The following is a 15,792-nucleotide window of genomic DNA, read 5'->3' as shown; positions in this document are numbered from 1 at the left end:
TATAGTAAAATTATCTTTACCCGTGATTTTTTATCCTCTTTGGAGGGGTTTTTCCACGTTAAATTTGTGTGTTCAATTTCTTAATTTATTCCGCTATTTTTGTTACTTGTTGCTTAATCGGGTCGATCCCTAACACTTGAAATTTTTGGTATGCTTTTTTTTTTCTTCCAGCACAACAAAATTTTCGATAAAAAAAATTCAGGTACAAGGTATAAGTGAGCTGTGAGTGTTCATTAGAATATAATCGTTAGCCGTGAGTATAGTAGTGATAATATGGAAGTGACAAGGCTGTTAGGGGACCTCGATGATATGCATTGATCTAATATGTTGCACCACATTCGGTTGATGTTATGGTGGCAATAGAATGGGTAGATACAATACAGTCCTAAGGAGAATACTCAAATGGTGAATTATATCGTAAAATTCTCTTAAAATAAAAAAAAAATCAATACTAATTAAATTAACACCCAATCAATAATTCTAAGCTAATCTATTATTATTTCTATATCAGTCCGTCAATATAAAATTTTTAACTTGATCTATCCATTAAAATTTCAAGTGAAGAAAGAGTGGTTATGATTGTAGGTAGACAACGTCACAAGCCTTAAAAGAAGCCAAGTGAGTTTGTCACTGTACTAAAATTTCAATGCTTGAGAAATACTTTAATGAAAATTCAATGAATTGAATAAATTTAATACTTATTTTAGTAGACCATCATTCCATACAAAGGAATTTTTAGTGGTTTAGGTATAAACTATGATATATTTTATTATTTTAACAAAAATAAACAATAATAAAATCTTACAATCTATTTTTACTCTATTCAATGAATTGCTTAAGGAGTGAATGATTCTTTTTTCATTTATGCGTGAAGAACGTGTATAGTGGAGTTTATTATGTTGTTCCTTTAGATAGTACAAAATTTTTGCGTTCAAGTGGATCCTAATGGTCACTAAAAGAAGTGTTTACATTGAAAAGCGAGTGAATAGATGACGATTGGTCAACTGAATATAGCTCGATGGATGGAGAGTAAAGATCCGCTCTCAAATGTTTAGCTGGCACTTCTAAAAATGCCGCGTGTTGAATTCAGATAGTGATATAATATTCATAAAATTTCAAACTTCAAACTAATTAAATTAAAAAAAATCTTATTTACTTAAGCAAATTTCAACACATAACCATAGATTAGTTTCAATTCAACTAAAATCCATGGTCAAAACAAAGAATGTAGGTGGATTTATACAGCAATAATACAAATAAATTATTATTTAATTAATCCTTTGGGAAATCATTAAGCAGCCAATGTCCAAATTAAAGTATCCAAATTGGAAAGGCAAAGTTAAAATAAAACGAAAACTGAAATTTCAAAGTGCAATCCAGGTAGATTTTTCAAAAAGGCATCTTCATTAGAGGTATGTTAATTCATTTAATTAAGTAGGAACAAATATTAAAGAGATTGTTTTTTATTATTATTATTTTAATAATTTTATTATAGGTTTTGATCATATCTGTTTTTTTAATATAATGATTAGAACTATCCATATAAATATGTAAATTTGTCATAATAATTAGAATTATATTAATATAAATTTTGATACTTTAATGATTTTTATTATACGCCTTCGGTAATATTATTTTATAGTAAAATATATAACATATTTGAAAAAGCTCAACTTCCTTCCTGGAAGGAACCTGGAAGAAAAAATATAGAAAGAAAAGCAGAGGGACAATTGATTTTATGCGACACTTATCCAAACGTCACTATCACCATGTTATTTTATAAAAAAAATTATTTATTATTTTAGTACATTGTCTAGGGGCGATGTATCCGTTTTCCACAAGGAATAAAAAGTCTTACATTTTGTCTTTTCCCATTACTTATTCTTACTTTTCTTTTTGCTCCTCGTGTTGTATTATATTAACTAATTTTTTTAATCACAGGTTGATTGTGTATAAATTTTTGAAATGTAATCTATTTTTATGATGAATAAAATTTAAAAGGTGAAGCTGTTATACTCTATAGATATAAAATATATATTCAAAAAAAACCTGAAAAAAAAAACCTGACCGATGTGACGGCACTTTGGTCACGCCAATGGCACTGCGATTAGCCGTATCAGATATGTGTCTAATATCGCTTCGAATCAATCGAGCCATTGCGATGCCTGCAAGTTGAAAAAAAAGTTAGTAAAAAAATATTACTTCGGCCGTTTATTTGTATTTTTTTCTCCGCATTTTATCCCTTTAAAAAATATCATAATTTCTAATTTTATAATTTTACATTATTTCAGTGCATAATGTTTGAAATTTATTAATCTAGTGTGTTATTTAAATTAATTTGGTGCAAAAAAATAACCCTTACCCCTGCCCTTTGCTCGTATTATTTTCTCGATTTTTATTACTTTAAATAAAAATATATTATTATCGTATTTTATTATTTTAAATTATTTCAGTACATTTTCTTTGAAATATTTTGTATTAATTATTTCTGAATTTTAAAAAAGTTAGTAATGCACTCTTACTTCTGCCATTTGTTCGTATTTTTTTCTCCGCATTTTATTACTTTAAAAAATATCATAAACTTAGTCTTTTATAATTTTACATTAATTTATTAATTTATCGAAAATAATAAGATGCAAAAATAAATACTTGAATATAATATAAAAATATACAATTATTTTATTCTATAAAAAAAATACGTGATATAATATTATTTAATAATTCTGCACTACTCTAAGTATATATATATTTTTTTGTAAAAAGGCTAACTACTCAACAAATCTTCAATTTTTTAATGTAACAAGTTGCAAATAGTGATAAGTTAGGAAAAATATAAAAAAATTATTTAATTAGTAAATATAATTATTTCAAGCATTATTATAATTTTTAAAATATAGTATTGCTAATTGTAGCAATTAGTTACTGTAATTGTGAGATTAAAATTAATTGTGGGATATGTGTTTAAATTCAAAGACATGAGAATAAAAAAAATGTCCATTTAGGACATTAGGCTAAAATTTGAATATATTTAATATTTATGTCAAATAGTAATTTTACTAATCAAATGATACTTATTATTTAAAATTATTTATCAATGCTAAATTTTAAATATAACTTAAATTAATGAATGGATTGTGAAAAAGGAATTATTAGAATGTGAAAAATGTTGAACAACAAAAATGATTTTCACTAAAAATCCATTGTAAAAGTGAAAACGATAAAAATAATAATTTTTAACTTTAAACGAATTGATCTTGATAGCTTTTCAAATATTAAATATGGTACACTAGTTTAAATTTTTATAAATGTAACCTTTTTATCTTATTTATCATGTTTTTGGTATAGAAAAATAATTACCAAACATGTTTTCATTGTTGAAATAAATTTGGATTTGGATTTGTAAATGTGTTTTTTGATTTTTAATTTTTAATATAAAAAAGAAATTTTGTTTTTTGAAATTTTATATTAAAAAAAATAAAAAAACAAGAATGAAAATTAATATGGTAAGTACATGATTCATTATCCCCGGCAGTGAAATGTTAAAGGTCTTTTCTGAGTCAAGCTTAAAGCAAAGACCAAAGAAGAAAGTCATCCCATTAAAACAAAGATATTTTGGAAAAAAGGAAAGAAAAAATTAATTTGAAAATTAAATGAAAAGGAAAGGTAGAAAAAAGATACTGAATTTCTATTAAGTCCATTTCATTGTTATAATTCCAAAGAAACGAGGGACTGATTTATGTAACAGTTGTTAATTCCAAAGAAATTAGGGGCTAATGTGAGAAAAATTATTAAATTTGAGGGTCAATCTATATATTAAGTCAAATAAATACGATAAACATGACTATTTAACACAAAGATTTTGAATTTAATTATATCTAAACGATACTAATTATAAAATTTAAATTAAAAATAATATAAATTTGAGGGAACCCGACAAATCTGCTTGTGTCAACTGGTGACGTCATCCGCCTCAATTCGTAAGTTAACCACGTGCATTAAATGAACTTTCTGAGAAACTCATTCCCTAAAGCATGAAGGGCATGAAAAAGAAAAGAGAACCCCCCATCCCCACTATTATTATTATTTACTTGTCACCTAATAATTATTTTTTTTTTGAAAAATCCGCCACCCAAATTCATGTATCTAAATTCCCTATATAAACCCAAATTCCATTTGCCAAGCAAAGATTCAGATTTCTTAATTTTCTTTTTATTCTCTCTTAGAACAAAAAGCATCGCAATTTTCAGTTTTACCTGAAATTTCAGCTTACGAACTTGTTTTACCTGAAAATTTGAATTTTTAGCATCGGAAAAGCTTTCAATTTTCGTTATGGAAATGCACCCAAGTACGATTGATTCCGATTTAATGATGCTGGACTCAATTCGGAGACACTTACTCGGCGAATCATCCGACTTGCGATTCACTTCTTCAAATGACTGTGCCAACGTGGGCGCGGCTCCCCCTATGTTTTGCAGGAGCTCCAGCTTTAGCCGCTTGTACCCTTGTTTGACTGACACCTGGGGTGACCTCCCACTCAAAGAGAACGATTCTGAAGACATGCTTGTTTTCGGGTACCTTAGAGATGCTTTAACCGTCGGTTGGGCCCCGACTTTCCCGCCAATTAAACCGGAACCTCAAGAGATTCCGATGGATACAGCGGTGAAAGAGGTTCCTACGGTGGCGAATGCGGCGGTTCCCACGGTGGTTCCGGCTAAAGGGAAGCATTACAGAGGAGTAAGGCAAAGGCCGTGGGGAAAGTTCGCGGCTGAGATTAGGGATCCGGCTAAAAACGGGGCTCGAGTTTGGCTAGGCACTTTCGAGACAGCTGAGGATGCGGCTTTGGCTTATGATAAGGCAGCTTATAGGATGCGTGGCTCAAGGGCTTTGTTGAATTTCCCATTGAGGGTGAATTCCGGGGAACCCGACCCGGTTAGGATCACGTCAAAGAGGGCAACACCGGAGCCATCTACTTCTTCGTCCTCGGGTTCAGAGAACGGGTCACCAAAAAGGAGGAGAAAAGTAGGTAGCTCGGCTCCGGTTGTAGCTCAAGCCGGTTTAAATATGGATTTTGGAGCGTAAAGTATAGAAGTGGGAACTTGTACATGTGGCGAACAGCTATTAGTCAGTGAAATGCTGCTGAGGTGTTAATAGTGTAATGTAAGCAGAAGTAAGCTTATAGTTATGGACAACCTCCATCCCATAGGAATTTTGTAGAATCGGAAAAAAAAAAAGTTCTTTTTGTTCTTAAAAATACTATTAACAGCGTGGTTAAAGTAAGCCCATTCTAAAGAAAAATTATACTTCTCCAATGGAACTTGATTAACATATAAACCAATATATGATAAAGAAAATTATACCATCCATGCTAATTGGTCAGCATAGTTTCTACGATTAATAGAGCAGTGTATAGATTTGAGCAAATACTAAAGATTAAAAAAATTATAAAATAAAAGAGACTGTTAAAGGCCTTTTCGATCAAGGGGAGCAGTCCCTGATCCATCCAATTCCATGTTTAGAATATTCCTTGCCATACTAAGGTATGATAATTAAATATAAGGATAAATTACAAAAATAATTACTTTTATTTGTCTCAGATTACATTTTAGTTATTTATATTTTTAGTTATTTATGTTTGAAAGATTACGTTCTAGCCACTACAAAAAATCGTTTTGTTGCAAAATAATCACTCTACAATTAAACTCCTTAATGACAGTCCAAATGAATTTTAAAATCTAACTTGGATGTCCAGTTGCTGAGATGAAAATAAGTTTTTAATTAAATAAATTTAATTTATACTGCCACGTAGGACATTCAATTTGGCATTTAAAACCCATTTGAACTGCCACGTAGGACCGCCATTAGAGAGGTAACGGAACTTAACAGTAGAATGACCATTTTGTAACAAAACGATAACGTAAGCAACTAAAACGTAACATTTCAAACATAAGTGACTAAAATGTAATATGAGGCAAACAAAAGTGACTATTTTTATAATTTACTCTAAATATAAATATGACATTGGTAACGCTATCGGCTTGTTGAATCCGGAGTAATTAATTTGACAAACTATAACGTAGACTTGTATGAACTCGGTAATGATTAATGATGCTAAAAGGATCATTAGTTTAAAACAAACCAAGAGTCCAATTTCATTCAAAATTTGTACCATATGCCAAATAAATGCTTATAAATTGGATTTAAATATTTAATACCATTTTGATTTTTGACTCTTGTTGATATTTCAAACCATTCAATTCAAAAACATTAAACTACAAAATAGAACATGTTTGGTTTGGTTTTTGAAACATAAATTTTAGTAAGAACTCAAAAATGGCTGCTGCAAAGGAATATTTTGAACTTACATTAATTTATTGGATTAAAATAGACTCTCAATATATGATTCGGATTTCAGCTTTAGATTTTGAAATGAACTGAACCAACTCTGATTATGGAGTGAATCAATCTTATTAGATAGCTGGAGCAATTCAAGAGCCTTGAATAAAAAGAATGCAGTCACACTGATACAAAATATGATACTAGTACCCTTTCATTTTATCTTAAAACAGAGAAAGCCATTACTTTTCCTCTATATCTTGAAAAGCAAGGGTTTTGTTTGTTTGCTGATATATATATAAAGATGAAGGGCATATAGTGAGAGAGTCATATGATATGTTTAACTACGTCACAGTACATGAAGATTTTGGAATCTAATCAGTAATTGTTGATAGGAAATTGATGTTAATATGTACCTGCTGCCATTCCCATCTTATGAAGTGCAATGACATTGAAGTTGAGGGACTCTGGATTTTTCTGGATCATGCCCTTTATCACTTTTGCTGCATCCTGTTGTTGTACAAGGAAACAATGGCAGTTAGTCGTAATTGTTATGTTATTAGAGCATAATACGAATGTTTATCACTGAGAAATTAAGGGAAACATGTAGAAGAATGCTGAAAATTAACATTCACACTAAACTTAGAGAGGTGGCAAACTCTTCTGAAACACGAAAGGGACACGGAGTTGGGAGATGGATTGTGAACGATGAAGTTGATGCTTCAAACTATTAACTTATTCTACCAGTTGCAATTCCCTAACCCCAAAGTTGAAAGATATAGATGAGCTATGCACCTAGCTAAAATATTTAGCGTCATCATCTTTTTGACAGCTAAATATATGGTAAAAGGAAAATCACAAGAAAAATAAAGTTTTAACTGGCCAGTACAAACCTGCAATAAGCTACTTGGTGAGGAAGCCCCATGTGAAATTGGTGCCGACTTTCTTCCATCAAGCTCATATAGTTTCCCTACATCAACAAGGGAAAAAACATTTAAGACCAAGGCAGTGAAAACAACTACATTTAAGATATTTCAAAAGCACCCCTAATGACCAGAGCAATAGATTATAGAGATCATCTTTCCCTTTCATTTTTTGTTTTGTTATATTCCAAAAGGATGCAGAGAGAGAGAGAGAGAGAGAGAGAGAGAGAATGTACCATCAACACATGAGAAGCAGATAAAATGAGTATTCACATTGTCTGAAGCCTGACAAGAGAAATTGATAAGACAGAACAAGAGAAATGGGATTAGACCGGAAAAAAAAATTAACCCTCAGTTGTAAGTATTGCAAAGATTCATCAATAGAGTAGCTCAGCTTCGCTATGACATATTGCAGAATGAAACCTTGATGAGCCATATTGTACATAATTATATCCTACCCTAACTTCAAGATGTCCTGGTTTTCAATTAATGGACCATGTAGAAAAAAAGTTACTTATAATGGATTTACCTCTGTTTCTCCAGCTGTAGCTGCTACGGAGTGAGCAACTTCCATTTCTCTTTCTTTCTCAAGAAATGCCGCGCGCTTTAAACCATACAACAATTTGAAGTCAGCTATGAAAAATCTCAAAATATGCAGGCAAAAACACGTGCACACGTGTGCATGCAGACACAGAGACAGAGAGAAGAAGAAGAAGAAGAAGAAGAAGAAGAAGAAGAAGAAGAAGAACCTCCAATGGATCCATGCTGGCAGTAGACTTAAAAAACCTATCTAAATACGATCCCTCTTCTGAAAAAGACAAGAAAAAGAAAACAGTTAATGGATGCTTTTCACAAAACATGCTTAATAGCTACCTAATACCCTTTAGTTCAATGCTAAAAACTGCTTGGTTTGTCAAAGATCACAATGAAATTCAGTTCCTCACTTGAAACAGGAAAAGGGAAAGAACTAAGAAAAAGCCTACTCATCAATACAGTATATTTCTTAATTGTGACTCTCCCAATAACTGTTATTCCATCTCATGACAACAAGCAAGCTGAAATATGATAATTAAACCGAAACATTACATGTTAAAGATATCACACGTTACAGCATATGAGAGGTCTAACATGAATATAAAAAAAAAAGCATTACTCCTCAATAAATGATGAATATTAAGACCAAACTTACGAAGCTTGATTTCAGAAGTGACATTTCCAACGCCGTGAAGAAGCCCAATCGTTCCACAAGCATTTCCCACGGTTTGTTTCATGAAATAAACTTTGCAGCTAGCATCCTACACTCAAAACAAAAAAAAGAGAGAAAAAGTTTCGAACTGAATCAAAGTTAAAATTTTCATTTTCTAGTTACCATCAGAAACTACATCTATTAGTTACCATTGTCAATTCTAAACCTTGTACTTTGGTAATTTGATGAACTCCATCATAAATAGAGTAGTTAGTCTCATAAACCTAATAAATTCAAAAATATGAACACTATGCAGTATCCATCACAAATATACAAATATGCGGTTGACAAGGAGGATATATATAGAATGTACAAGTTCTTTGAACAAGTCGAGATCATAATCATATAGCAATCACATGGCGTAACTACACAAGTCTGCACAATTTAAATTGCAACCATTTTATGGATTAAACATTTCCGGTTAATCTGGCAACAGTGTAATGCAAAATGCAAAGGAAAAAAGATCTGAATTGCACTTACTCTTTTCTCATTATCCTGCCGCAGTCTCTCTTCTTCAGTCTGAAAACATTCAAACCATTGAAACATTACAACTTGTGTTGATTTGAGTTGTATCAATGAAGTTAATTTTCAAGATATGAGCCGACTAGGCGAGTGCCAATGCTGGAAAAGAATTAAAGTTTATAAGTTGCAAATACCTGAGAAGTTATTGGGAAAAGAAAAAGGACAGCAAGAACAGGCTGAGGAACCATTGCTAACAGTTCATCCTCCAAGCCGTATACATCGCAACACTCTGCTTCATTCTCTGGAAGACCCAGACCCCAAAGAAACTGCAGAATAATACCCATATTAACATTTCCAAGGAATTAAAAATATATATATTAATATCAGCAATAGACTGATTACAGTTTAATTTGCTTCAGGGGGGAAAATAGCAACTCTCTATTAGGATGGAACGAAATTTTCCATGAAAAAAGTTTGATGTTTTCTCTGTAACCAAACATTAAGAAAGTGGATTACAAAAAAAAAAAAAGTTGGAAAATGAAAAGCACCTGGTTCATGACATCGGGATTAGCCTCGAGAGGAAGCCACCTCTTAGCAGAAGAACTTCCTGCTGGAGTTGCCATTTTGCTTGCTTTTTTGTTTTGATATAAATGGGGAATTCAATATTTTCAATAAATAGGGTTTCGGATTGGAGTGTAAGGGAAAACTGAACAATGAATCGATTAAAAGTTTCAAGCTTGTGTTTTTCTTTTTAATTTTAAATCTGATGAAAACAGATTAATAATAAAAACATAAACTTTGTTTCATGGGCTCTTGATGGGCCCGTACAGTTAACTTTGAAAAAAATAAAACAAGAACAGCAAGATGTTTTTATGGTGCTTTTTTAGCCTATTCTGACACCAAACAGCTTAACCCCATTAATACCATCAACATATCGTTCACCAACAATGTACTTTTCTGGGACATTTCGATGTATATCTATCATGTAAAACATTCATTTTTGTCCTTCCTCATCTACATGGTAACATCCATAGAAGATGACAGTGTCTCCAGGGTTCAAGCTGTTCATTATAACGAAGTCTCTCCATCCTTTAGCGAATAAAAAAACCTTGATTCTACCCCAATATGAGTATCGGAAATTCCAGGGTCTGTAATATTTGTCATAGAAAGTTATATCAATGGAGTCTCTTCCCATTTGAACTCCAATCCCTGAACTGTTGTTACCAACTGGGGGCAAGAATTGCAATGCGTATTCGTTGGGGATTTGAAACAGGTCGGCGTTACTCACATCTATTTGTGTCAGCTCCTTATGGAATAACATTTCATATGAGAGACCCTTTGCGTTTGTTAAGCTGCCGGGTAGAGTTTTCTTTGCCAGAGATTGATGTACAAGGAAGGCGGTGAAATGAGATGAGTATGTTTTATCCTTGATCATGTTCAGGATCTCATCATCTGAGTACCAGCTCTGGAATGATTTCTCTTGAGGTGTGTAAATGTTGTAAGGTAAGTTGAGGGGAGCGTCGGTTTTCAGCAACTTGAGAGCTGCTCTATCATAAGCAATGGCTGCCTCCTCTTCTGTGTAATATGTTCCAAGCCAGTATGCTCTGTAATTGAAAGAAACCCTTGCACCCCATTTGTGACTTTCGAGTGGAAGCACTCCTTTGAATCTCGTGGACAACCTCCTGCTGCCGGTGTCGGTGCCGCTGCATCTGCCACTGATCTTCTGATATGGGGTAGTCTTGTTGTTTGGATTTGGACTTCCTTCCATTGCTACTCCACCTATAAAGACCTGTTTGAAATGAAAACACACCCAGAGACCATGGGGATTCTGCCTTTTATAAGGAGAAACCATTACTTCTCAAGAACAGCAACTTGTACAAAGCCCAACATGGAAAGGGCTGGTTATGGTAACTAGAGACTGGAAAATTCATCAAACATGACTATTGTTATGGTAGCTATCACTGACTTTCCTAACGTGAACTTCAGACATTAACAAGAATGGAAAGTAAAAAACTTGTTTGAGGCCATACTCTATTTATGGAATGAGACATTGTAATTGTTAATAAAAATGACACATTCCAGGGCTGTTGCTGAGCTGTCGTTGGCTTGTTTTCCTTTTCAGTATTGTCATTGATTCGGTTCATTCATGTATAATTATCACATTTCTCAACCAGATAATGAAGGACAAACATCACACATATATTATATAAGGTATATATATTGTTAATTGACGATGAACTGATTAGAAATTAAAATTTATGTACAAAAGTTGTATATCAATACTATGATTTTCAAATTATTTCGACGGTTCTAATAAAAGTAACCATTTATTGATTCTTTGCTTTTAATTATTGAAGCCCTAGTTGGTGATGAATGGTAATACTACAAGCATGATAGTTTTGTATTTAGCATTTACTATGAAAGCTAAAAACCTCAACGTTGGACCTATTGATCAAATGTCTTCACCCGATACCCACATTGTGCAATCGAAGTGGGTATGTTACAATCACTTTTTTTCCCTTTTTTATTTACAAGGAAATTACAATACTAGAATTGGAGAAAGATTTTAGATGCAGAGATTCTAACCCTAAACTTGCTATGCTCTCAGGAGTGACCACATGAACCTATTTTCAAATGAATAAAGCTTGGGTTTCGGAAAGTGGGGATTTAGATCTTCGAAACAAATACCATTAAGAACAAAGCCGCTTATGAAATTCAAACTACCATAGAAATGATTTTGGCATTCAAGGTTGATATAAATTATTATTTCTGTCATAAAGACTTCTCAAAGGTCCAAATTTAGAACAAAGTGAGAACTGTTATCAGTAAACAAACTTATGAAGAAGCCATTTTTTTAGTAACAGTCTGGGTCTTTCTTATTCCCCGGTATATATTGGCTTTCGCTTTTCAGCAAATGCTGCTAAGCCTTCCAAGCGATCCTTTGTATTCAAAGTCTGTTCGTAGCATTCTTCTTCTAAATCCAAAGCTGAAATCATCTCTCTGTCAATCCCCTCGTTTATAGCCCTTTTTGCCATCCTTATTGCTATCGGACCCTGCTAAGAATATGTTGCTTTGAACATTCAATAATTTGTATAGGGTAACATAGAGCTGAAGCCTTTGCATTTCTGATTAAACTTAAATTAAAATTTCATGGATGTTAAATGAACGAACTTAGAGAAAGAAAATACCACATGGACTTCCAAGCAAAGACAATTCTGAAGATGCATAAACATTACCTTCTGATTAATTTCCCGAGCAATTTCTAAAGCTTTGGAATGAGCTTCACCAGCAGGAACACAGTAATTAACAAGACCTGAAATATCACAGACCTTGTTTACTACTGGAGTTGGATAGCTATAAAACACAGGAAGGGAAAAAATAAGCTTATTGGTTTGCATACCCATGGACATTGCATCCCTGCCACCCATTCTTCGACCAGTAAAAATAATGTCCTTTGCTATTGATTTTCCAACCAACCTAGGAAGTCTTTGAGTCCCACCTGCACTGTTAAATATAGGGGCCAATGAGCTACCACCTTCAGATTTCAATTGAAAACCTGATCAAATACTGAAACGAGATTTAGTTCAAACCCGGGTATTATGGCAAGTCCTGTTTCTGGCAAACCCAATAATGCATTTTCCCCTAAGAAAATTTGTGAAGGAAAATTCATTAAAAAGATAATCTCGAGGGAAAAAAAACAGACAATGTAACCAGACACTCTAGAAGCAAATAAAGGTGATTACGAAATGATTTAAAATATAAGACTAACCACAGATCCTAAGATCACATGACAAAGCCATTTCAAGTCCTCCACCCAATGCAGCACCTTCGATAACAGCAATAGTAGGAATTTGAAGTTCCTGAACTAAATAAACAGTAGTCCATGTAAGCACTCAATCTAAAATAAGACCATTGCAACAGCATTAGTAAAGGAATCATGAAGTTGATAGTGAAGTGTATCTTTATGCAACAATGTTAAAAGACTGAAAACCGGACCCAGCTTTAGGATGAAAAATATTGGAACTGAGACATACACTTCCTCGCATCTCACTGTTTGAATATATATATATACACACACAAAAACATAATAATCATACCATTTGAATATCAATGTGTTAACAAGTCAATCAACCATCACAAAACATGTTAGAAACTAAGGAATAACCTCTATTAACGAGAAAGTGGATCGTAAGTAGTTGACAAAAGAGTGAACCTCAGCAGCAGTCATCTTCTTCCGTTCCTGCCAATCAAAGGCCGAGCAAACAACAAGAACAAATTATCTCACTTAACTCAAGCTTGACCGTTAATGATCAAATTATCGCATCCCCCAGCAGGAAATTCACTCTCATTACTGCTAATAACCACATTATCAATTAAGATGAAATCAAATTTTCACTTTACAAAAAAACCCTTTTTCTTTTTTTACTTTCAGAAGGCAAAGGAACAAAGAGTAATAAAAGAAACAAGTAAAAGAAAGCAAATTTCACCTTTAAATCAGCGCCAGCGCAGAAAACCTTGGGAACAGAGCTAGAGATCATAACTACACGAGCTGAGGAATCTCGATCGACAGCTTCGAAGGCATGGCGTAAGCCACTCAACATATCTTTCCCAATTGCATTTTTTGCTTCAGGCCGGTCCAAATTGACCTCAACGATTCCTGTCAATTACGTACTTAAAAAAATTAAGCTTTTGAGCTTAAACACGACACGGGATAAAGCTAAAATAAGAAAATAAAAAAAAGTCGTGAGATTTCTTTAAAGGAAAATTAAGTACCGGAATCATAGTCGGAGAGACGGTTGAGCTTGACAGATTCGGATAAAGAGGGTTCTAAAATCAGAGTCCTTAATGTTTGAAACCGAGAGTTATGCGAAGGGAAGTTTTGAGACAAGGTAGAAATTTTAGATCTTTTGGCGCAGTGATAGCCGAGCGATTTTGTCAGAGCGGTTAATGCAGCCATTTTTGGCCCCTTTTTCTGCTTTAATTCTTTATCGGAAGCAAAAAATAAATTTTGCGGCGTGGAGCGAGGAAGAGTGGGTGAGCTTGGAGTCTCGGCCGTTGCTTAGGGTCAAAATGGTCAATGAGAAGGTCGTGACGTCATGTCCTCATCGGACTTGAAACGCAACGCTTCACTAATGAATGCACAGCCTGGCAGTGTTGAAAAAGGCTGAGAAGGATGATGTGTGGTGCCCTAGCCCGTTAGAGCGCAATTTTGTTGGGCTAAGATTTGGGTTTAAGTTATAAAACTGGTAAAATGGCCCATCTTAAATGATGATAAAATTGGGTTCAATCCATCGTTCAGTTCACAGTTTCTGGTTTAGTACGGGTTGAAACTATTCTCATAAAATTTGGTTAAATTATCTGATTTAACCATTGGATCAATCAACTTCTGATTAAACTGATACCAGTTTGCTTCCTCTTAAAATATTTTCTCAATTATCGAAGCTGAACTCTGGGTGCACACGATGGTCTGGAACAAGCCTGGAAGCTAGGTACAAAGAAGGTTATTGTCGAAATTGATAGTGTTGCTGCTATTCATGTAGTGGAAGCTAGGTATGAATCAGAAAATGGTTTTTTAAGTAGTTAGCTGAAAATTTTTAATTTATTTTATAAAATGTTCGAATGATATAATTATTTCTATATTTAACAAAATAATAACTTCAACTTTTTCGTGTTTTTACCAATTGAGTTTATGTCACTTGATTTAAGACATCAAATTTAATCAGACATTTTATTAAAATATAAATAATTATATAAAGTAGTGATTAAATATATGAATTACCTTAACTTTTAAATTTGTCACCCATCCTTATATTTTTCTCTATTATAATTATCTTTTTGTGTCATATTTTTATTGGAACATTTTTATATTAATTAATTATGAAAAAAAATGTTTATATTAAATATATAATGAGAAAACCGTGTTTATATTAATATATGGAAAAATATTTAGTATATTGCCAATGGAGTTTTTAGACTCCACAATCAGAGTTAAGAAGTTGACAATTGTTTTATAAGAATATAATAAAATATTTTAAAAAATGATACAATAATTTTTTAAAATTATCCGTGGAATAAAAAAATATATTATCAGTATACCAAATATTAACCATTCATATATATATATTTATATTAATTACAAAATGAGAAAGAAAACGAAAAGACTAAAGATATCCATATAATTTTATAAATTCTAGACAAAACATTTGAAGGAACTTTTTAATAATAAAATTTGTCCTAGCTAGATTTTTATTAAAAGTTTTTTTTAGGAAATTTTCTTTATAATTATTTAAAAATATAAATATGTTTATCAAAAAAATTAAAGAAAATTTAAACTTATATGATTTCCTCTACCGTACTTAATTTTATTTTTGTAATATCATTAATTAATACCTTAAGTTAAAATGATGAAATAGACACCTCTTCATCTAACTTTTTAAATTATAATTGTACAAGACAAATTAACGAGGAAAGTTTAATTTGTACTTGGTAAATTTCCTGAATTTTTGAGTTATCTAGAATTTAGGAATTGCTTAATGTCTGCACTCGTCTCTGTGTTGAACATCTTAACATGTGTTAATCAAGTCTTCATTGACAAAAATGTTCCAATATATAAAATGGTTTTTAAAATATTCCGCAAGCGGCTAAGTCTAACTATTAATTCGCAGAAAAATATAAGTATACATGGTTTTGGAGTTATTCTCTATTTCGTTTCTTTGTCATCCGTTTTTATTTTTAAAGTGTTACAAGTACAACAAATATTAAGTTATTACAACATAACGAATAGTCTGAGTAATCACAGAGTAGAATCAAACTATTATAATACTAATC

At 32.4% G+C, this 15,792-nt stretch overlaps 4 protein-coding genes across 5 annotated transcripts; 1 reads left to right on the top strand and 3 right to left on the bottom strand.

Annotated features, from left to right (window-relative positions):
- The first annotated feature begins 3,820 nt into the window (after positions 1–3,820).
- LOC107939902 (ethylene-responsive transcription factor 2) lies at positions 3,821–5,295 on the top strand. The gene has a single exon (XM_016873291.2). The coding sequence runs from the start codon at positions 4,330–4,332 to the stop codon at positions 5,077–5,079; it is 750 nt and encodes a 249-aa protein (XP_016728780.2). The 5' UTR covers positions 3,821–4,329; the 3' UTR covers positions 5,080–5,295.
- Positions 5,296–6,449: 1,154 nt separating this feature from the next.
- Positions 6,450–10,771, bottom strand: LOC121224310 (ubiquitin carboxyl-terminal hydrolase 3). Its single transcript, XM_041107360.1, has 9 exons — positions 9,513–10,771; positions 9,159–9,290; positions 8,983–9,021; positions 8,446–8,551; positions 8,006–8,064; positions 7,786–7,860; positions 7,493–7,541; positions 7,227–7,303; positions 6,450–6,843 (listed from the first exon to the last, which is right to left on the bottom strand). Exons 1-9 carry the CDS (start codon positions 9,585–9,587, stop codon positions 6,739–6,741), a joined length of 717 nt encoding a protein of 238 aa, XP_040963294.1. The 5' UTR covers positions 9,588–10,771; the 3' UTR covers positions 6,450–6,738.
- Positions 9,959–10,816, bottom strand: LOC121224575 (AP2/ERF and B3 domain-containing transcription factor At1g51120). The gene has a single exon (XM_041108038.1). It carries the CDS (start codon positions 10,814–10,816, stop codon positions 9,959–9,961), a length of 858 nt encoding a protein of 285 aa, XP_040963972.1.
- An 857-nt stretch (positions 10,817–11,673) lies between these two features.
- Positions 11,674–14,095, bottom strand: LOC121224309 (probable enoyl-CoA hydratase 2, mitochondrial). Of its 2 annotated transcripts, none has more exons than XM_041107358.1 (8): positions 13,738–14,095; positions 13,452–13,621; positions 13,130–13,204; positions 12,734–12,824; positions 12,555–12,606; positions 12,365–12,468; positions 12,201–12,277; positions 11,674–12,017 (listed from the first exon to the last, which is right to left on the bottom strand). In XM_041107358.1, exons 1-8 carry the CDS (start codon positions 13,919–13,921, stop codon positions 11,841–11,843), a joined length of 930 nt encoding a protein of 309 aa, XP_040963292.1. In that variant the 5' UTR covers positions 13,922–14,095; the 3' UTR covers positions 11,674–11,840. The 2 variants fall into 2 exon arrangements, with proteins under 2 accessions (XP_040963292.1, XP_040963293.1); XM_041107359.1 differs by having other exon boundaries at positions 13,178–13,204; positions 13,738–14,063.
- Positions 14,096–15,792: the final 1,697 nt, after the last annotated feature.

This window comes from Gossypium hirsutum, chromosome D12 (assembly GCF_007990345.1).
Source record: "Gossypium hirsutum isolate 1008001.06 chromosome D12, Gossypium_hirsutum_v2.1, whole genome shotgun sequence".
NCBI classification, from domain to species: Eukaryota; Viridiplantae; Streptophyta; class Magnoliopsida; order Malvales; family Malvaceae; genus Gossypium; species Gossypium hirsutum.
Note: the sequence above shows the minus strand (reverse complement) of the source record. Positions and strands in the feature narration are given on the sequence as shown.

Coding starts and splice junctions, on each gene's coding strand:
- LOC107939902 (XM_016873291.2), top strand. CDS start 4,330: ATGGAAATGCACCCAAGTACGATTGATTCCGATTTAATGATGCTGGAC.
- LOC121224575 (XM_041108038.1), bottom strand. CDS start 10,816: ATGGTTTCTCCTTATAAAAGGCAGAATCCCCATGGTCTCTGGGTGTGT.
- LOC121224310 (XM_041107360.1), bottom strand. CDS start 9,587: ATGGCAACTCCAGCAGGAAGTTCTTCTGCTAAGAGGTGGCTTCCTCTC. Junction 7,304..7,492: donor CTGCTTCTCATGTGTTGATG/GTACATTCTCTC, acceptor TTGTTGATGTAG/GGAAACTATATGAGCTTGAT. Junction 6,844..7,226: donor CACCAAGTAGCTTATTGCAG/GTTTGTACTGGC, acceptor GTACAACAACAG/GATGCAGCAAAAGTGATAAA.
- LOC121224309 (XM_041107358.1), bottom strand. CDS start 13,921: ATGGCTGCATTAACCGCTCTGACAAAATCGCTCGGCTATCACTGCGCC. Junction 13,622..13,737: donor TCTCTCCGACTATGATTCCG/GTACTTAATTTT, acceptor CGTAATTGACAG/GAATCGTTGAGGTCAATTTG. Junction 13,205..13,451: donor GCGCTGGCGCTGATTTAAAG/GTGAAATTTGCT, acceptor TTTGATTGGCAG/GAACGGAAGAAGATGACTGC.